This window comes from Symphalangus syndactylus, chromosome X (assembly GCF_028878055.3).
Source record: "Symphalangus syndactylus isolate Jambi chromosome X, NHGRI_mSymSyn1-v2.1_pri, whole genome shotgun sequence".
Classification (NCBI taxonomy): Eukaryota; Metazoa; Chordata; class Mammalia; order Primates; family Hylobatidae; genus Symphalangus; species Symphalangus syndactylus.
The window spans coordinates 158,125,757-158,146,646 of NC_072447.2; the positions used below are offsets into that span (position 1 = coordinate 158,125,757).

The 20,890-nt window shown below is 52.0% G+C and overlaps 1 protein-coding gene across 7 annotated transcripts; it reads left to right on the forward strand.

Annotated features, from left to right (window-relative positions):
• The first annotated feature begins 6,063 nt into the window (after positions 1 to 6,063).
• On the forward strand, positions 6,064 to 19,653 carry IL9R (interleukin 9 receptor). 7 transcript variants are annotated; one of them, XM_063634258.1, is made up of 10 exons: positions 6,144 to 6,162; positions 8,950 to 9,127; positions 10,133 to 10,270; positions 10,700 to 10,811; positions 10,928 to 11,106; positions 11,676 to 11,821; positions 12,537 to 12,738; positions 13,298 to 13,403; positions 14,697 to 14,781; positions 16,476 to 19,653. In XM_063634258.1, the coding sequence occupies exons 2-10, from the start codon at positions 9,082 to 9,084 to the stop codon at positions 17,046 to 17,048; spliced, it is 1,587 nt and encodes a 528-aa protein (XP_063490328.1). In that variant the 5' UTR covers positions 6,144 to 6,162; positions 8,950 to 9,081; the 3' UTR covers positions 17,049 to 19,653. The 7 variants fall into 7 exon arrangements, with proteins under 7 accessions (XP_055124398.1, XP_055124402.1, XP_055124405.1 ...); XM_063634260.1 differs by having other exon boundaries at positions 10,157 to 10,270; XM_063634259.1 differs by lacking the exon at positions 6,144 to 6,162 and adding an exon at positions 8,474 to 8,518 and having other exon boundaries at positions 9,028 to 9,127.
• Positions 19,654 to 20,890: the final 1,237 nt, after the last annotated feature.

Genomic DNA, 20,890 nt, shown 5'->3' on the forward strand with positions numbered 1-20,890 from the left:
GAACCTCTCGGGCTCAGCTGATACTCCCACCTCAGCCTCCTGAATAGCTGGGACTGCAGGCATGCATCATCATGCCTGGCTGATTGTTTTTGCTTTTTTTTTTTTTTTTGCGATGGAATCTCACTCTGTCACCCAGACTGGAGTGCAGTGGTGCGATCTTGGCTCACAGCAAACTCTACCTCCCTGGTCTAAAAGATTCTCATGCCTCAGCCTCCTGAGTAGCTGGGATTACAGGCGAATGCCACCACACCTGGATAATATTTGTATTTTTTAGTAGAGACGGGGTTTCACCATATTGCCCAGGCTGGTCTCAAACTCCTGGACTCAAGTGATCATCTCGCCTCGGGCTCCCAAAGTTCTCACAGGCGTGAGCCACTGTTCCTAGCCTGGTTTTTGTATGTTATTGAAGTTAAGTGATATAAATTCAAATTGGAGTGTCTTAATATTAGGAGGTTAAATGTAATCCCGTGGTAGCCACAAAGAAAATAGCTTAGCTATAGAATATCCACAAAATGAAATGAGAAAGAATTTAGATGTTTCCCGGAAAAAAAAAAATCAACTAAACACAAAAGAAGACAGTAATGCAGGATATAAGGGACCACAAAAAAAGCCATAGGGCATATAGAAAACACATAGCAAAATGACATAAGTGAGTCTCTCCTTATCAGTAATTATTTTGAATGTAAGTGGATAAACTCTCCAATCAAAAGATAGAGATTGGCAGAATGGATTAAAAAAACATGATCCAGGTGGGTGGTGGAATGGGGAAGATATTGGTCAAAGAGTATAGTTTCAGATGGGAGGAATAAAGTGTTTTACTTGAAATTTATTGCACATCATGGTGAATGTAGGGTTTTGTTTGCTTTTTTTTTTTTTTTTGCCCTTTTTGCAACAAGGCCTCACTATTTTGCTTAGGCTGGAGTACAATGACACAATTGCAGCTTACTGTAATGTTGAACTCATGAGCTCAAGGGATCCTCCCACCTCAGCCTCTTGACTAACTGGGACTATAGGCACCACACCTGACTGTTTTTTTAATTTTTAACTTTGTAAGAGATGGGGTTTTGCTGTGTTGACCAGGCTGGCCTTGAACTTCTCACCTCAAGTAGTCCTCCCACCTTGGCCTCCCAAAGTGTTAGGATTACAGGCGTGAGCCTTCCTGCCCAGCCATAAATGTAATTTATTGCACATTTCAAAATTGTTGAGTAAATGTTCTCACAACAAAGAAAAAATATATGAGGTGATGGGTATGTTAACTACTTTGATTTAATCATTTCACCTTATATTCCTAAATTCTAATATAACGTTGTACTCCGTAAACATATACAACTATAATTTGTCAATGTACCACTTAAATAAATGATCCAAGCCTGGGCAATGTGGCAAAACCCTGTCCCTACAAAAAATACAGAAAGAAAAAATAGCCAGGTGTGGTGGTGCCTACTTGTGGTCCCAGCTACTTAGAAGGCTGAGGTGGGAGGATCACTGGAGCCCAGGATGTCATGCAGATAGTAACCAGAAGAGATCAGGAGTTGCTATATATAAATAATCCAATCACAGAAAGATTAATACTGTATGGGCCGAGTGCGGTGGCTCACACCTGGAATCCCAGCACTTTGGGGGACTGAGGCGGGCAGGTCTCTTGAGTCCAGGAGTTCAAGACCAGCCTGGCCAACATGATGAAACCCTGTTTCTACTAAAAACACAAAAATTAGCTGGGTGTGGTGACAAACGCCTGTAATCCCAGCTACTCGGGAGGCTGAGGCACAAGAATCACTTGGACCTGGGAGGTGGAGTTTGCAGTAAGCCATGATCGTGCCACTGTACTCCAGCTTGGGTGACAGAGACTCTGTCTCAAAAAAAAAAAAAAGACTTGGGAAAAAAAATTAATACTGTGTAAGTCCACTTATATGAGGTACCTAGCATAGTCAAATTCATAGAGACAGAAAGTAGAATGGTGGTTAACAGGTGGTTGTCAAGTTGAGGGGAGGAGGGAATAGAGAGTTGTTGGTTAAGGGTACAAAGTTCCAGTTTTGCAAGATGAAAAGGATTGTGGAGGTGGGTGGTGGTGATGGTTGCACAACAATATATTAGTACTTAATATGTTAATATTACTGAACTGTACACTTAAAAATGGTTAAGATGGCCAAGCATGGTGGCTCATGCCTGAAATTCCAGCACTTTGGGAGGCCAAGACAGGAGGATCACCTCAGGCTAGGAGTTCAAGACCAGCCTGGGCAACACAGTGAGACCCATTCTCTAAAATAAAAGCAAAAAGTTAGCCAGGTGTGGTGGTGCACACCTGTAGACCCAGCTATTCAGGAGGCTGAGGCAGGAGGATTACTTGAACCCAGGTGTTTGAGGCTGCAGTGAGTTATGATTGCATCACTGCATTCCAGCCTTTCTCAAAAAAAAAAAAAGTATAAACCAGTGGAAGCATGCTGGGTCCTTACAAATGTATAAACCATTCTTAGCTCACAGGTTTTAAAAACTAGGCTAGATTTGGCCTGTGTCATTTGCTGACCTCTGTTCTACCTCATAGGGCTGTGACAATTTATGTAGTTTAACACATAACAAGTCCTCTCTGTATCCATCTTACAGATAAGGAAACTGAGGCTCAGAGAGGTTAATGTTTCTTCTTGTTGTATGCATTGTTATAATTTATTCCATATTTGAGACAGGGTCTCACTCTGTTGCCCAGGTTGGAGTTCAGTAGACTGATCATGGCTTACTGCAGCCTCAATCTCCCCGGGCTCAGGTGATCCTCCTACCTCAGCCTCCTACTGGGACTACAGGTGCATACCACGATGCCCGGCTAATTTTTGTATTTTTTTTTTTTTTTTGTAGAAATGGGATTTCACCATGTTGCCCAGGGTGGTCTTGAACTCCTGGGCTCAAACAATCCACCCACGTCAGCCTCGCAAAGTGCTGGTATTACAGGCATGAGCCATCATGCCTGGCCTATTCCTTTTATTTAAGATGCACTTTTTGCTTATATTTTTTCTTTCTTTCTTTTTTCTTTTTTTTTTTTTTTTTGAGACAGAATCTTTCTGTGTTGGCCAGGTTGGAGTGCACTGGTATGATCTTGGCTCACTGCAACCTCTGCCTCCTGAGTTCAAGTGATTCTCCTGCCTCAGCCTCCCAGGTAGCTGGGATTACAAGTGTGCACCACCATGCCCAGCTAATCTGTGTATTTTTAGTAGAGACAGGGTTTTACCATGTTGGTCAGGCTGGTCTCGAACTCCTGACCTCAAGGGATCCATCTGCCTCGGCCTTGATTCTTTTGTACAGAACCACACCTGGCCTTGGTTCTTTTGTATAGTTTCTATTTCTCCTCCGAGATTTCCTATCTATTCATTGGGAGCATATTTTCCTTTATATATTTGAGCATAGTTAGAGTATCTGCTACAAAACCTTTGCTATTTCCAACAACTTATTCCTGGAAGTCAATCTTCATTGATTATCTTTTCTCTTAAGCATGGGTGACATAGTTCTATTTCTTCATGTGTTTGATAATTTTGTTTTTATCTTAGAAATTGTGAATGGTATACATTGTTGAGACTGTGTGTTCTGTTATATTTCTCTGGAGGGTGTTTAAAAATTTTTTTTTAATTTTGTTTTTTTCTGTTGGTTATTTTAGCAGGCAGAAAACTCTGTGTCCTGAGGTGAACAGCTGAAACTTCTGTTCAGGTTATTTAATCTTAGCTGGGCTCCTTGGAGTTAGCCGGCAGATGTATAGTTCAAAGGTCATCCAGAGATTTGGGTAGAATTTACATGCAGAATTTGGGGCTCTCTTCTCTGGTTTTTCATTTGAGAATTTCCTTTCTCCTTATCCAGCCCTTGTGGTCTCTGATTCTGAGGTTATGATATGGGTAGTGTGGTCTGCTGGTCTTGAGTTAGTAAATTCTGGCTTCAGCAAGATAGAAGACACCTGACAGAAAGAAGCTCTCTTGGTAAGGACACTAGTGCAGGGATGGCTCCAGTGAGTAGAACAGTATATGCTTGTAGCAGATAAGACTGGAGTCAAGCTGATTAAAATTCAACCCCAAAGAACACACAAGTAATAAATACATGAAAAGATGCTTATCTTGACTAATACTCAAGGAAGTACAAATTAGAACCACATTGAAATATCTTAGCCTATCAGATTGGCAAAGATGAAAAAGACTGATAATGTTTACTGTTGGTGAAGGTTATAGGCATTCTTACATTGTTGGTGAGAGCAAGTCTGTGCAACACTTTTTATGTAGGGCCATGTCTCAGCATCTATCAATATTTTAAAATGCTAACCCTGAGACCCCACAATTCCACCCCTAGCAATTTATCCTACAGTAGGACTCACTCTGTTGGTTGAAGATCCGTGCCCAGAATTATTCACGAAATTCATTTAAAATAGCATATATGCTTGAGCCCAGGAGTCTGAGGCTGCAATGAGCTATGATCGTGTCACTGCACTCCAGCTCAGCCTGGGTGACAGAGCAAGACTCTGTGTCTAAAGAAATGAAAATAAAAATAAATAAAATAGCATATACAGGCAACAATCCAAATGTTCATTGCAGAAATTATTATTATTATTGTTTTTCTTTTAGAGGCAGGGTGTCACTCTGTTGCCCAGACTAATCTTGACCTCCTGGGATCCTCAAGAGATCCTCCAGCCTCTGCTTCCCAAAGTTCTTGGATTACAGGTGTGAGGCACTGGGCCTAGACATTGCAGGGATTATTAAACCATGGTGTATACTACCATTAAAGGTATGAGGTAGGTTTTATGTGCCGACCTAGAAAGATGGTGCAAAACCGTAGGGGAACAAGAAGGCTGCAAAATGGCAGCACAGCGGGAGTCTTTAAGAAATAGGTATTTGTTTCAGTTTAAGAGGTGTCTGGCTGGGCATGGTGGCTCGCACCTGTAATCCCAGCACTTAAGGAGGCTTAGGTGGGCGGATCACTTGAGGTTAGGAGTTCAAGACCAGCCTGGTCAACATGGTGAATCCCCATCTCTACTAAAACTACAAAGAAATTAGCTGGGCTTGGTGGCTGTAATCCCAGCTACTTGGGAGCTGAGGCAGGAGAATCATCTGAGCCCGGGAGGCCGAGGTTGCAGTGAGCTTAGATCACACCACTGCACTCCAGCCTGAGTGACAGAGTGAGACTCGGTAAAAAAAAAAAAAAAAAAGGCCGGGTGCGAGGTGGCTCACGCCTGTAATCCCAGCACTTTGGGAGGCCTAGGCAGGAGGATCACAAGGTCAGGAGATCGAGACCATCCTGGCCAACATGGTGAAACCCCATCTCTACTAAAATACAAAAAATTAGCTGGGCGTGGTGGCTCACACCTGCAGTCCCAGCTACTTGGGAGGCTGAGGCAGGGGAATCGCTTGAACCCAGGAGGTGGAGGTTGCAGTGAGCCAAGATCACGCCACTGCACTCCAGCCTGGTGACAGAGCAAGACTCCATCTCAAAAAAGAAAACAAAACAAACAAACAAACAAAATCCCCAAAAAACAGAAGTGTCTGCATGGACTTGTATGTAACTACTCACAGTGGCTACTTCTTGGGGGAGGTGAAAGGGGACCCTGTTAAAGAATTTTTCTTCTGTATTGTTTTTCTTCAACTGAGTCTGCATTAATTTTATATTTAATACTCTCCCCACCCCTGATGCTCACAGGTTGCTTTAGCTGGTGCAAGGAGAACCTGCACCTCTGGTTTTGGCAAAGTGTAGAAGGGGACAAGGGCACTGCTCTGCACCTGCACAGGTTCTTGCCTCCTGGGGTCAGTTCAATGCATCTCAGTGGTGTTTCTTGGGAAGAACACAGTGGGCACTCAATTGCCAGTCAGTAGACAAATCACTGAAGTCCATGTCTGGCAGTTCTCAATGTCATGGGGACTGTAAGCTTGTCATGTGTCACAGTTCCCTGACTTACAAGATTAGTGGTGACAGACACTTCTCAGCTCTGCTCGGGACAGCAGCTCTGTAATGCACTTGTGGTTTCAGATGTGGGCGGCCTGTGTGAACCTGTCATGCAAGGCTCACGTCACCAACTGCTGCAGTTATCTCCTGAATCAGGCTGAGGGTCTTTGCTGTGCACCCAGAGACAGCTGGGTGACAAATCACCTCCAGGTTGGGGATGCCTCAGACTTGTGATGGGACTGGGCAGATGCATCTGGGAAGGTGAGTCTGTGCTTTGGGCTTCCCAGCCTCTCAAGTCAGCATGAAATTCAGAAGGCAGAGAGGGACATGTGGCCCTCCAACTCGGGGCCCAGGGAGCCACTGTGGAAGCGTGGCGTTTGAGAGCGCCACCCTAGCTTTACCTCCTCTGGTGTCCTGTCCTTGGGTATCTCTTAGAGATGGCAAAATTTGCAGCCCTGACCTCAAGGATTACAAACTAATTTCCAGTCCTGTGGGGGTCATGGGTTCTACTGTGGCCAGTGTAGCCATGCTCCAACTGGATGGAGGGAAGGGCACTGAGTTTGTCAGGCATAATTTCTAATTATGGAAGGAACTCTGCTTCCTCAGTGATTAAACTGACCTTTGTAGGGGTGCCTTTGTGGGGTGAGAATGGGCGTACTTGGGCCTCAGTTGTGATGGCCACGGGGTGGAGCTGAGGTCTAGGCCCAGGGTTGGGAAAGCCTCTAACAACCCCGAGGCATTTGGGTGTTTTAGGGCAGAAGAGGAGCCAGGAGGATGGGGAGGTGTGGGTGGGATTCCAGAGGGAGGGTCAACCCAGCCAAGCAGAGGAAGGGGAGGAGAGGGTTTGTTTTGGAAAGAGCATCGCCCTCTCAGTTTCCTGGGGTCTGGATAATCTGTTCTTGTGATGAGCTGGAGGATGTGGGCCCTGCTTGGATCCTCCTCTCCCCTCCCTGCCCCCATTTTCTCTTCCTGTGATTTATGGTGTTCTGGGCTCACCCTCTTTCCAGAGCTTAGCTACATGAGGTAGATTAGTATCAAGAGTGGGTATCCTCTCAGCGTGTCTTCAAGTAGCATTCCAGAGCCCCGCTCCTGGGTACTCACAACATGAACACCGTCCAGAAGCAAGGGCAGCCTCTGTGTGGGGGGCAGGGGTTGGAAAACATTTATCGAACAGTTGAGTTGGTTGCAGGGGATGCAATATGATCAAACAGAGTCTTGCCTCAAGGAGCCTCATGTAGGGACACCGCACAGTGATGACCTTCAACTGCAGTGGGGCAGCAAGGCTGTGGGAGGGGCGTTTTGGGCACAGCAGGCAATGTGGGTACGTCTTCACCAAGACAGCAGGAAGAGCACGGACATCATTTTCCCGTCTCGCCTCCAGACTCCCAGAGAACTGTGCCAATACCCTTACTCCAGCCCTGGCCCATGGCCACTGCTCAACCCTTGGGCCCTGTCAGTTCAGGGCTATGCCGGAGAGAGTTGCCTGTGCTCAGGCTCAGGGGTTCCGTCCGGCTAGGGAGGCCTACTAGGGGACTGGGGGAAGGCCTCATGAAGGACCAGGCCTGTGATGGGGAGGGAAGGTGGCAGAGGGGACAGTGGGAAGCAGAGCAGCAGGGGTCTCTGGCTGCTGACACCTCTGTTCTTGGCCCATTCCCACCAGCTTCCACATAAGCCTGTGAACTTCCCAAGGGCAGTGCCTGCGAGGCACCACTCAGCACATGCCCCAGCAGAAGGCACCACAGTGCTTTATAAATGGGGTGGAGCTACAGGCAGACCTGTCTTCCCCCATCCTTGACCACAGGGCCAGGCAGTCAGGGCAGGTGCACACACCCCTACTCGTGTGCTCTGTGCTTCTCCCACCCACCCTCCACACCTCTCTGTGCTTCTCCCACCCACCCTAGCCTGCTCCCCTCTGCCCTGGGTATGTGCCTTTGTCCACCCAATACCTCTGCAGTGCAGAGTCCAGCCCTGACTTCTTCCTGAGCTGTGGCCCAGCGTTTCCACAGATATCTGCCTCACGGATGCAGCACTGCCCCTCATCCTCTTCTCTGAAAGTGTGTGGAAAATGCTTCTTGGTGCCATCTCTCTCCCACCCTGCCTTCTCTGCACCTTCTCTATGAGGTGTCTATTGTCTCTGTGCTTGCCTCCAGCTGGCCTTTCTGACCCCATCCCTCCTGCCTCCTGCCCCCTGCCCATCCCCACCCCTGTCGGCACCTCACACACTCTGTGCCCAACAGCACTGGGGATTCCCACTGTGATGAAGGAAGTCCTCATGTGGTCCAGAGAGGGAGCTGACCCCTGCTCCCATTTCCAGCCCCATTTTCTGGCACAGCCTCTGTGTCCCCAGGCTGCAGCTGCTTCTGGGGTACCAAAGTCTGCATTTCTTCCTCTTCCCCCAGCAGACAGAAGACCTTGCTGGACGAGTGTCCACTACAATAGTAACTTCCATCCTATCCACCTATATGGATGCCAGCCTCCTGAATGGTCCAGAAGAACCGGACCCTTCCCTGTTGGGGCATGTGCTGAGTGGTGCCTCGAAGGCACTGCCCTCAGGAAGTTCACAGGCTTATGTGGAAGCTGGTGGGAATGGGCCAAGAACAGAGGTGTCAGCAGCCAGGTATTGGGCAGGTCCCAGGTCTCTGAGCATCAGTTTCTTCATCTGTAGGAGGGTGGTGACCCTGCCCTGCTCAGCTTACCAGGTACAGATGTAAGTTTTCAGTGCAGAGGAAAAGCAGAGACCTTCCCCTCAGATGGCCATACCTCCTTGTCACTGTACCCAACTCTGCAGTGCTACTTTGTAGCTCTCAGGTGTCACGTGTGGGTCCTGCCCTACCATCCCACTTCCCTGTCTAGAAACGAGGCCTGCTGAGCTTGGAGCCATCCCACTCCCTGCTCTCAAGCCATCTGCTCCTGGGTTAGCTTGTGGCTGGCCTGGCCTGGCTTGATTCTACATAGATGTGGGTGTTTCTCCACTGCTGGGGCAGTTGTTGTCCATTCTGGGGCCTGGGTCAGCTCTCAGCTGTGGCTGGTGTGCCTGTGCTTCCCCAGGTCCTGGTGGTGACTCCAACCCTGCCCTCACATATCCCAAGAGCAGGCTGACTGCCTTCCCCATTCCCACCTTTCCAGTAACTGCTGCAAGAAGGGACAGACACTGCTACAGAGAACTTGCCACGGTGTTTCATGCTGCGGCCAGTGGTTCCAGGCTGCACCCTCCATTCTAGAAAGGGTGAGGCTTCCTGATCATCAGTCTTAACAGGGGACTGTCTTATGGGTACCTGGATACGCTGCCGGGAGTGGGGCAGAGTGGGGTTAGAGTAGTGCCTGATGCCCATTGAGGGTGTGCGGGTTCCTTAAGGGCATGCGTGCTGTAGTCTGCGTGCGTGTCTGGTTTTTTCCTCCTCCTTATCAGTAATCAGTCTTGTATAACCAGGCTGGCCCTGCTTCCTGCCTAGGGGCTATCGGTGTACCATCTGGAGTTGCAAATGGGGTGATAGGGCATCAGCGGCCTTCCCACACCCAAGCACTTCCTGACACCCAGCCCCTCATCTCTAGCCAATTTCTGGCTCCCCCAGGGATCCTGGGGTTCAGGCCTCACACTCCAGCATTGGGGGGCTTTGCCCGTCTGGTGGTGCTCTTCTTTGCAGGTACCTTGGAACAGGAGTGCGACAGACTTCAGAAAGTGCCATCTGTTGCATGGATACCCTGCTGCCACCCTCGTCCACCTTTCTGGGGCAGAACACTTGGATGGGTCTTTATTTAAGAAGACAAAAGGGAGAGAGAATGCATAGAGGCTGGGTCTGGTGGCTCATGCCTGTAATCCTGACAATTTGGGAGGCCTAGGCAGGTGGATCCCTTGAGGTCAGGAGTTCAAGGCTAGCCTGGCCAACATGGTGAAACCCTGTCTCTACTAAAAATACAAAAAAAAAAAAAAAATTAGCTGGGCATGGCGGCAGATGCCTGTAATCCCAGCTACTCAGGAGGCTGAGGCAGGATAATCACTTGAACCCAGGAGGTGGAGGTTGCAGTGAGCCATGAGTCTTTGGCTGGGTCAAATGGCCTTTCTGAGCTTCAGTTCCTTATCAGTAAAGCTTGGACAGTGGTCCAGGACGCTGGACACTGTGAGAGTGGTAGGACACAGGACACTGTGTGAGTGCAGGTGGGGACCCATGGAGCACTCTGCTGGGGAGCAATTCATGGGGAACACCCCTCCAGAGAGGGATGATTTGCACAGGGCCCTCAGCCCAGTCCCTTGCAGGCTGGACCTTGGAGAGTGAGGCCCTGAGGCGAGACATGGGCACCTGGCTCCTGGCCTGCACCTGCATCTGCACCTGTGTCTGCTCGGGAGTCTCTGTCACAGGGGAAAGACAAGGTGAGGGCTGGGCACTAGTGTCTGTATGAGGTGGGTGGAGAACCAGGACATGTTTGGGGGACTGGGTTGTCCGATGTTGGGCCCCTAGGGAAAGGTTTGGCCCAAACTGTGCTGGGGCATGTCCTCTAGGGGTCAGCCTGGACCTCGGTCTCTAGTCTCCCTACCTTTACCTCCCCACCTTCAGTCCCTGGACCCACCCTAGTCTCCCTTCCTTCACCCTCTTGACACCTCTCTGGGTCTGACTTGTCCATGTACCATGGGTCAGAGCCCATCACTTCCCAGGCCTCCCAGTGCTTCCCTGGACAGATTCTGGGATCATTTACTGGTGACTACCCTGCTAGGGTGTCAGCTGTCAGATCCTCCCCAATCCCCCAGCTCAGCTCTGGCCTGAAGTACTTACTGTGGGCTCCCAATGGTCACTGTCTCCAGGGCCAAGGGCTAGAACCTTCACCTGCCTCACCAACAACATTCTCAGGATCGATTGCCACTGGTCTGCCCCAGAGCTGGGACAGGGCTCCAGCCCCTGGCTCCTCTTCACCAGGTGAGCGTGGAGGGCCATGCCCACCTGGAGAGGGATGAGGGTGAGGTCCCCAGGATTGAAGCAGCTATGCCAGGACAGTGTAGCAGCCCCGTGGTGCTGACAAATGCCCTTTCCAGCAACCAGGCTCCTGGCAGCACACATAAGTGCATCTTGCGGGGCAGTGAGTGCACCATCGTGCTGCCACCTGAGGCGGTGCTCGTGCCATCTGACAATTTCACCATCACTTTCCACCACTGCATGTCTGGGAGGGAGCAGGTCAGCCTGGTGGACCCGGAGTACCTGCCCCGGAGACACGGTGAGCAGCGGCTATAGGTCTGGGGCGGGGCCCCTTCGCAAGAACATCCTGGGTGCTTGGGGGTTGGGAGCAGGGCCCTGCAGCCTGTGACCCCTGTGGCCCAGTGAGTGTTCTCAGTCCCTGCCAAGTGAGATCCAGGGCTGGGGGCAGGCTTGGCCCCTGGGAGGGGAGGGCCCATATGGTTACTGCGGGAGCAGGGTTTTGGCAGCAAATAAACATGCAGGGCTGCTAGTTGGGGCAGGGGCTGGCACTTGAGTCATGTGAAATGCACTTCAGTCATACCAGGAAGGGCTCCAATAAGATGCTGGGAAAAGCTTCCAGCAGCAGACTGTGAAGGAAAGGGAAAGCAAGATTTAGAAACCACCTAGTCTAGCTGCAGAGGCCGGAGGAAGTCATTGCTGTCCTGTCCGGCCTGGGGCTTTTCTGGACCAGTCTCCCAGTGAGCTGCCTGGTCTGAGAGGGCCTTGACCATTCCCCTTGGGAATCTTTCAGACCCCAGTCTTGTGTGTTCTGACTGACACACCCAGACCCATGGGGCTTCGGCCTCACATGGATTCACTCTGTTCCAGTTAAGCTGGACCCGCCCTCTGACTTGCAGAGCAACGTCAGCTCTGGCCACTGCATCCTGACCTGGAGCATCAGTCCTGCCTTGGAGCCAATGACCACACTTCTCAGCTATGAGTTGGCCTTCAAGAAGCAGGAAGAGGCCTGGGAGGTAACACTTTGGCTGGCTTTCCCTGGGGGCCTCTCTACTGGGAACAGCAGTCCAGGGCAAACTCCCCTCTCTTCATAGAGAGATGTTAACTTGTAGTGATGAGGAGGGGAGGAAGTAGAGCGGGGTGTGTGTGCACACACACATGCTGGCATGCAGATGTGTATGCTTTATGTGTGTGTATGGGAGTAGGGTGGGTGCACCTGTGTCTCTGTGAGTGTGTGCACATAAGTGTGGTGAGTGTGCATGTGTTTATGTGTGCACACATGTAAGTGTGCACACTCACATGTTTGTGTGCCCGTGTTTGTGTTTATATGTAAGTGTACATATGAGTGTGCCTGTACCTTGTGTTTGTGTGAGTGTGCACATGGGCATGCCTATGTGTATGAGTGTGTATGTGAGTATGGTGAGTTGCTTCTGTGCACACACTTATGTTTATGAGTGTGCATGCAAGTGTGATGAGTGTGAAAGTGTGCCTGTAGACATGTTTGCCTGTGTGTGCATATGTGTATTTGTGGGCAAACGCAGCTGCGTCTGTGTGTGAGTGTGAGTGTGCCTTCTCTGTGTGTGTGCACGTGAATGTGGTGAGTGTGCCTGTGTGTGAACACAGGTCTGTTCATGAGTGTGTTATATGAGCATATAATGCATGTGTGTATTCTCGAGGGCTGAGGGACCCAGCCCCACCTTCAGCACCTGCCAACTGTGCCCACCCCCACAGCACGCCCAGCACAGGGATCACATTGTCGGGGTGACCTGGCTCATACTTGAAGCCTTTGAGCTGCACCCTGGCTTTATCCATGAGGCCAGGCTGCGTGTCCAGATGGCCACACTGGAGGATGATGTGGTAGAGGAGGAGCGTTACACAGGCCAGTGGAGCGAGTGGAGCCAGCCTGTGTGCTTCCAGGCTCCCCAGAGACAAGGTGGGCGCTGCTGTGGCTGCTGCACTTCCTGAGTCTGGGCTGGGCATCCTCTCCCCTGATCCCCTCACCCCCGCACCCTTTCAGCCTCCTGGAAGCCCCTCCCTGAGGCAGCCATGCCCCAGTTGACCCCCTTCCTCTGAAGGTCCGAGGTCTGTAGGGAGGACACAAACACCTGCCAACTCTGGGGCTTCCTGGGAACCCGTAGTCAGTGGCTCCTGTTAGGAGTGAGGGTGGCAGGGCTGCACACTAGGGCTGGTGCTCCTGCCTGGAGGCTGGACATGACCTCAGTGTCCTTAATGAGGGCTGGGCTGACCCTTGCGCACTGCAGTGCTGAGACGGCCCATGGACCTTATGACCCACTGTGTGGCAGATGGGAAGAGTGAGGCCCAGGAGTGTGGCTCACACAAGGTCCTTCAGCAGGTGACACAAACCTCCACGGCCCATCACAAACCTTCCACTTTGACCCAGGGCACTAAACGGCGCACCTTTGCCATGTAGGTTTGTGGGGAGCCTCCTGGAACTGAGGCTGCTCACAGCCCTGGGCATTTCCTGCCCACAGGCCCTCTGATCCCACCCTTGGGGTGGCCAGACAACACCCTTGTTGCTGTGTCCGTCTTTCTCCTGCTGATTGGCCTGACTTACCTCCTGTTCAAGCTTTCGCCCAGGTAGGTAGCTGATATGTGTGTGTGTGTGTACATGTGTGAGTGGGTAATGGTGTACATGTGTTAGTGTATGTGTGATGTGTCACTGTGTGCATGTGTGAGTGTGTGGTGGGTGGGGAGTCAAGGGCCTGGTCCTGGACGGGGTGGGCTTCTCAAGTCTCCGCTCTGGGCCAGTAGAGAGTTCTCAAGTTGCCAGGGGAGAGAAGGGAAGGGGGATCTGAGGCAGAGGCTGAAGATAAGGGCAGCTTGGTCCTGACCAGACCCAGAGTCACCGAGATCAAGAGCCCAAGGTCCTAGTCTCCTGCCTCTGGAGGAGCTTGGTTTGTTCATTCGTTCACATGTTCTACAAAAGGACAGTTGAGGCACCTGGTGTGCTCAGGACCCTGTTCTCAGAACAAGATGGACAAGGGCCCTCCTTAAATAAACCATCATGCCTCATGCACTACACATAAGGTTAGAAGATGGGGTGCAGGGGCCATGTCAGGCAGTGGATGTGAGGAAGAGGGTGTGGGGAGAGGGGTGTTGGGTGGGGCTAAGTGGGAGGGTGCTTGGCTTCTCCTGGGAGCAAAGGAAAGTGTGAAACTGTGTGACACAACCTAGTTTTTGTTTTGAGGAATAGATTGCTGGGACAAGGGGACATGGGGGATCTGCTGGAGGCCAGTGGGGGCCAGTGGGGTGCCCACAAGGAGACGATTTGGCATGAGCCAGTGAAAGAAGTGGAGACAGAGAAAAGTGGAGAGAATTGTAGGGTCTTATGAGGGGAAATAGAGGGGACATGTGGGTGGATGAGATATGAGTGGTGACCCCTGAGGTGGGGAAGTGGGGGACAGCCTTGAGGGGAGGTTGGTGAAGTCTATTTGCACCTGTTGGGTTGGAGCCCCAGGTGACATCCTTATGGGAGGGTCAGTGGATCCTTGGCAGCAAGTCTGGTGCTCAGGGAGACACTGGGTGGGGTGGGAGCCACAGACCTTCTGCTGATGGCAAAGACGGGGTTCCTGGAGGTTGCTGGCTCCCTCTGAGGACCCAGCTGGTAACTCCCCATTCTGAATCCACCATCGCAGCTCACGCTGTAAAGGATGCATGCCTCAGTATAAATCAGTTCTATGTGGACGTTAAGCAAGGAGGCCCAGTTGGGTCCTACCCTGAGAGTGGGTTGGAATGTGATGAGATAGGAGAGAGGCAGTGGCAGGAACAAGCTGGGCGGACCTCCTGCTGATGGAAGGAAGCTCAGCCTCTGCAGTGACCTCAGGCCACCTGGGTCGCCATAGGCCTCTGACTGGCCTCTCTTGGCCTCAGGGTGAAGAGAATCTTCTACCAGAACGTGCCCTCTCCAGCGGTGTTCTTCCAGCCCCTCTACAGTGTGCACAATGGGAACTTCCAGGTGTGTGCAGAGACCACGGCAGGACGGGGAGGGGGGGGGGGGGCAGGGGTTGCCCAGAGCTCTGGCCTGCCCAAGATGTTGGCTTTCATGAGAGTTGGCGGCCAGTATGGGAGGCTTGCCAGTGCTTGGAGCCTTTTTTGTATATTCAGTGAATTTCAATTTATACGCGTGTCTCAAATGGGGAAAAATTAGCTTTACTTTCCATCGCTCATTTCTTTTTGTTCTCAGGTCTCCAGTTCCATTGTTGATGGAAAAAATGTAAATTTCTCATGACTTATCTCTGTCCCCTCTGGTTTGTGGCTGTCTGCACCCACCATGTGCCTCACCTCCTCCTTCTGCGAAGGTGTCTGTCCTGTGGCTGTGGGGAAGGGTCTGTGGTGTGTGCACTGCCCTTGGGGCTCTCATTGCCTCTGGGCTCCTGCTCTGCCTGGTCCCCTGGTCCCTACGGATCGCATGATGGCACCACAGCTGAGGATTGGGGTCTGCACTTTCCCCCCTTCCCCCCATGTTGGGCTCCCACAGCCCAGGCACCAGTGAGCAACTTGGGGGTTGCATCAGCCCCTCCCCTCCCTGCTGGGCTGGTGGTTCATGCCACCTGGGTGGGAGAACGGGGAGGGGGGGCTCCAGTGAGTGGTCTCTGGTTGTTCCCCTCTGACTCCTCACTTTGGGCAAAGGACAAGATGCAGTGAGGGCCCCTCCCTGGGGTCTGGGCCAAGCTGACCCCTCTTCTCCAGAATCTTCCCTCCCTGTGCCCTAGGGCATCCCTGGGCCCTGTGCAGCAAGGATATCCCCTTCACACTGCAGTTCCAGCTTACTATGCAGAAAAATCCTTTTCTCTCTCAATGAGGAGCCTAGTTTTCAAGATTTTTGTCCAAAAATATAATTTGAACCATGAACCGGGCATCTGGCTCTTGGCAGAGTCTCCCTCTTTCCCCAAGGTGGTAGGTGTGACTGTCAAGAGCCTGGGCAGCTGATGACAAGGCTGAGCAGGTCAGATTGTGACTGTCCCCTGGACTGTCATCCTGTTGCAGGCACCAGCCCTTCCCTAGAGAACCAGGGCACCTGCCAGGGGTTATTTAGACCCGCGGGTAGGGATCTGGTGCCATAGGTTGGTCTCCAGGGAGCAGTGCAGTGATGGAGGGTGTGGTGTGTGTGGTGCATGGGATGGAAGCTCCTGGTCCCACCAAGGGAACAGCTTCTTTTTGGAGGCGGGGGCCTCCTGTGGCCCCACAGAAGGATCAGGTCTGCTGGCCATAGCCCAGCGCTTTGAAAGTCACCAGTCCTGACAGCGACTCGTGTGTGTGTGTGTGTGTGTGTGTGTGCGTGTCAGGTGGGAGTGCCGTCTCTGTAGCTGCTGAAAGGCTCTGAGGCACATGCTGTCAGGAGTTGGCTCTGTCCTGGGCAGATATCACCATCTGTACCTTGGTTCAAACTGCTGTGAGCACCAGACCCTGTGCTGGCAGAGTGGTGAGGGGCCTGAAGGGACTGAGGGTCCCATGTTGAGGTTGGGCTGGCACATAGAGGAAAGACAGAATGTTCAAGACACAGGTGATGCTTGGCCTCTGGGTATGGCCCTCAGGAGGGCTTTCTGGAGGAGGAGGGAGAGTAGGCTTGCCAGAAAGGAGGCAGCTGTTCCCATGATGAGTTCTAAACATGCTGCCTGAGCCCTTCCCTCCTCCCGTGCTTTGTTCCAGACTTGGATGGGGGCCCACAGGGCCGGTGTGCTGTTGAGCCAGGACTGTGCTGGCACCCCACGAGGAGCCTTGGAGCCCTGCGTCCAGGAGGCCACTGCACTGCTCACCTGTGGCCCAGCGCATCCTTGGAAATCTGTGGCCCTGGAGGAGGAACAGGAGGGCCCTGGGACCAGGCTCCCAGGGAACCTGTGCTCAGAGGATGTGCTGCCAGCAGGGTGTATGGAGTGGAGGGTACAGACGCTTGCCTATCTGCCACAGGACTGGGCCCCCACGTCCCTCACTAGGCCTGCTCCCCCAGACTCAGAGGGCAGCAGCAGCAGCAGCAGCAGCAACTACTGTGCCTTGGGCTGCTATGGGGGATGGCACCTCTCAGCCCTCCCAGGAAACACACAGAGCCCTGGGCCCCTCCCAGCCCTGGCCTGTGGCCTTTCCTGTGACCATCAGGGCCTGGAGACCCAGCCAGGAGTTGCCTGGGTGCTGGCTGGTCAGTGCCAGAGGCCTGGGCTGCATGAGGACCTCCAAGGCATGTTGCTCCCTTCTGTCCTCAGCAAGGCTCGGTCCTGGACATTCTAGGTCCCTGACTCACCAGATGCATCATGTCCATTTTGGGAAAATGGACTGAAGTCTCTGGAGCCCTTGTCTGGGACTGAACCTCCTGAGAAGGGGCCCCTAGCAGCAGTCAGAGGTCCTGTCTGGATGGAGGCTGGAAGCTCCCCCTCAACCCCTCTGCTCAGTGCCTGTGGGGAGCAACCTCTACCCTCAGCATCCTAGCCACAGGTTCCTCCTTCCGTTGTCCCTTTTCTTTATCCCTGGCCTCTCTGAGAAGTAGGGTGTGGTCTCTCAGCTGTTCTGCCCTCATCCCCTTCAAGGGCCAGCCTGGGCCCAGTGGACACAGGTAAGGCACCATGACCATCTGGTGTGACCTCTCTGTGCCTTCCTGAGGCACCTTTCTAGAGATTAAAAGGGGCTTCATGGCTGTTCCAAAGTGCTGATGGCTGGGAAGAGGGGCCAGAGGAGGGGTGAGGGGCGAGGTTTGGCCAGCCCTGGGCTTTCCGGGCTCTAGAGATAGCACAGTGGAGGCTCAATGACCGTTCTGGGGACAGCAAGGTGGAGGTTCAGGGGCAGCTTCGGGACAGCAGGATGGAGGCTTAGGGACAGTTCCTGGGAGGCCAGCTCCCTTGTTCCTCCTTGTCCTCATCCTCCCACTTGCTCCAGGAAACTGAGAGCTGAGGCTGGAGCTTCCAGACAGTCAGGGCTGGAAGTGACCATCCAGCAGTGATGGTGGCCTGTGAAGGGTCCTGCTTCTGTCCTCAGCCTCTCATGGGGTGGGCTTGGGGAGGAGCTGTGGTCTGGAGAGAGTGGCAGTTGGAGTAGAACGTGCCTGCATTTGTTTCCTAGGGCTGCCATAACAAAATGCCACAAAATGGTTAGCTTAGAACCACAGAGATTTGTTGTCTCACAATTTCGAAGTCCAGAAGTTGGAAATAAAGATGTTGGCAGTGTTCCCAACCACGTGTTCTTGGGCTCCCATAAAACAGAAGTTGATATGAGGCCAAGCAAGCTTCCCAGACAAGGCTTTATTAAGTCTTATGCCCCGAAAGGTCGGGCAGAAGAGAGATAGTGCAGGAGGAAGGATTCTTGGCTGACTCCCCAAGGGGAATGCATTGTGGTGTCTTAAGGAGGGTGACATGCATAATTTATGAGCTATGTGAGTGTCATTACACGTATGGGGTGGAGTGAAGGGTGCTCAGATGCATGCTAACACATATGTTGCATGATCAGAAAATGGCAGATAAGCCCCTCCCTGGGTGAGGACTTCAGTATTATCATAAGGCCAGGGTCATTCTCCTAGCCTTGTGCACAAGCAGGTGATAGAGTCAACTCCCCTGAGTAAGACTTACGGCGAGATGCTGCTTATCTTAGTTTATTTCAGACAGTTGGCAAGGTCTGGTCAGCGAGTCTGGCACCTGGAGGGTGGTGCTGCAAGGTCTAGTGGTCAGTGGGCATGTATGGAACAACACGTTAGTGGGGGTGGGCCGAGTCCCATTTCTACTCTGTCTCAGCAGGGCCATGCTCCCTCTGAAGGCACTAGGGAAGGATTAGTTTCAGTCCTCTCTTCAGCTTCTGTTAGTTTCTTGGCTTGTGACACCAAAGCTGTAATCTTTTTTTTGTTTTGTTTTTGAGACGGAGTTTTGCTCTTGTCGCCCGGGCCGGAGTGCAATGGCACAATCTCGGCTCACTGCAACCTCCGCCTCCCAGGTTCAAGCGATTCTTCTGCCTCAGCCTTTGGAGTAGCTGTGATTACAGGCACCTGCTACCATGCCTGGCTACTTTTTGTATTTTTAGTAGAGACGGCGTTTTGTTATGTTGGCCAGGCTGGTCTCAAACTCCTGATATCAAGTGATCCACCTGCCTCTGCCTCCCAAAGTGTTGGGATTACAGGCGTGAGCCACCGCGCCTGGCCAAAGTTCCAGTCTTTACAGGGCTTTTTCCTTGTGTGCATTTCTGTGTCCAAATTTCCCCTTTTTAAAATCACAATAATAGTGAATTAAGGCTGGCCCTAACGATTTAATCTTAACTTGATCATCTGCAAAGACACTATTTCCATATAAGGTCACATTCACCGCTACTGGTGTTAGGACTTCAACCTAGAGGGCCTGACTGCTGGCCCCACACATCATGGCCCCTCCCAGCATGCCCCATCCCCTTCCTGGGTGCCCCAGGCAGATCACAGGAGGGCCTGACTGCTGGGCTTTGGGCTGGCATTGGGATCATTTGCCTAGTTAGCGCTGTGACCAGACTGAGATAGGAGGTGGGACCTGACTCCTGAAGCAGGGCTTGAATTCTGGACCAGATTGCAGACTAGCTGAAACAGGCAAAAGCACCCCTCCATAAGACACACCCACCGGTGCCAAGTGAGTTTGCCGTTCTCATGGCAACACCTGGAAATTACTGCCCCTTTCCATGGCAATGACCTGAAAGTCACCACCCCTTTTCTAGAAATTTCTAAATAACCTCCTTAATTTTCATATAATTACAAGTGGGTATAAATATATGTGCAGAACTGCCTCTGAGCTGCTACTCTGGGCTCACTGCCTATGGGGCATCCCTGCTCCATAAGGAGCAGTACCTCTGCTGCCACTGTGCACGGCTGCTTCAATAAAAGTTGCTCTCTAATACCACCGACTCGCCCTTGAATTCTTTCCTGGGCGAAGCCAAAAGCCCTCCTGTGCTAAACCCAATTTCTGGGCTCACCTTTCCTGCATCAAGAGTGTTTTGGGGCTGGGAGCGCTGAAGTTTTGAAGGCAGGATGAAATGGAGGCTGTTCGCTCCCTGGGCCCTGAGGTACAGGGAGCAACTCTTCTGAGTGCTCTCATGCTCCCTGCAACCTGAGCAGAAAGAAGTACCTGCAGCCTGACGCCCCCAAAGGCAAAAGCCCCTTCTGGCTCAGACAGGCAGCCCTTCCACCCTGCATGCCTGCAGAGCTTCCGGGGTTTTGTGGGGAGCCTCAGCAGAGCTGGATCCTGGTCTGTGGGGGCGACGCAGGCCCCAGAATGTATCTTTAGCATCCAGAGAGTGGGAGGGGTGTGGACGGAAGTGAGGTACAGGCATCCTCAGCTCTAACCAAGTATAAAAATACTAGTGTGAATCCACTTCCTGGAGCTGGGCTCTGGGGAGCCCCGGGCTAGTGTATTTATAACAGGGGCTACCTCATGATCACACAAACGAACCCACAATTGGGATGCCTCTCCTGTGTGGCCTGGACACGTCTTCATTCAACTCATAAACTTTCCCAGAGTGGGCCCTGGAGAGCTGGTTCTGGGCTGGAACCTGAGTGTGGAGCCTCTGGAGGCTGTGTAATTCGTAGGTGAGTCACTCAGTCACCTAAGCCTGGCCCTCCCCTCTGCACAGGGTGCTAGCCATACCTAGCAGACTGCTGTGAGTTCACCTGAGCAAGACACCTGCACACAGTGGTGCTCAGAAAAAGCTAATAATTCCTTATTGGAATGAGACAGGCCAGGCGTGGTGGCTCATGCCTGTAATCCCAGCACTTTGGGAGGCTGAGTCAAGCAGACTGCTTGAGCCCAGAAGTTTGAGACCAGTCTGGGCAACATGGCGAAACCCTATCTCTACGAAAAATACAAAAATAATTAGCTGGGCATGGTGGTTCAGGCCTGTAATCTCAGCTACTCGGGAGGCTGAAGTAGGAGAATCGCTTGAATCTGGGAGGCAGAGGTTGCACTGAGCTGAGATCACGCCACTGCACTCCAGCCTGGGCAACAAAGTGAGACTCCATGTCAAAAAAAGAAAAGAGGCCAGGAGCAGTGGCGCATGTCTGTAATACCAGCACTTTGGGAGGCCGACGCGGGTGGATCATGAGGTCAGGAGTTCAATACCAGCCTGGCCAAGATGGT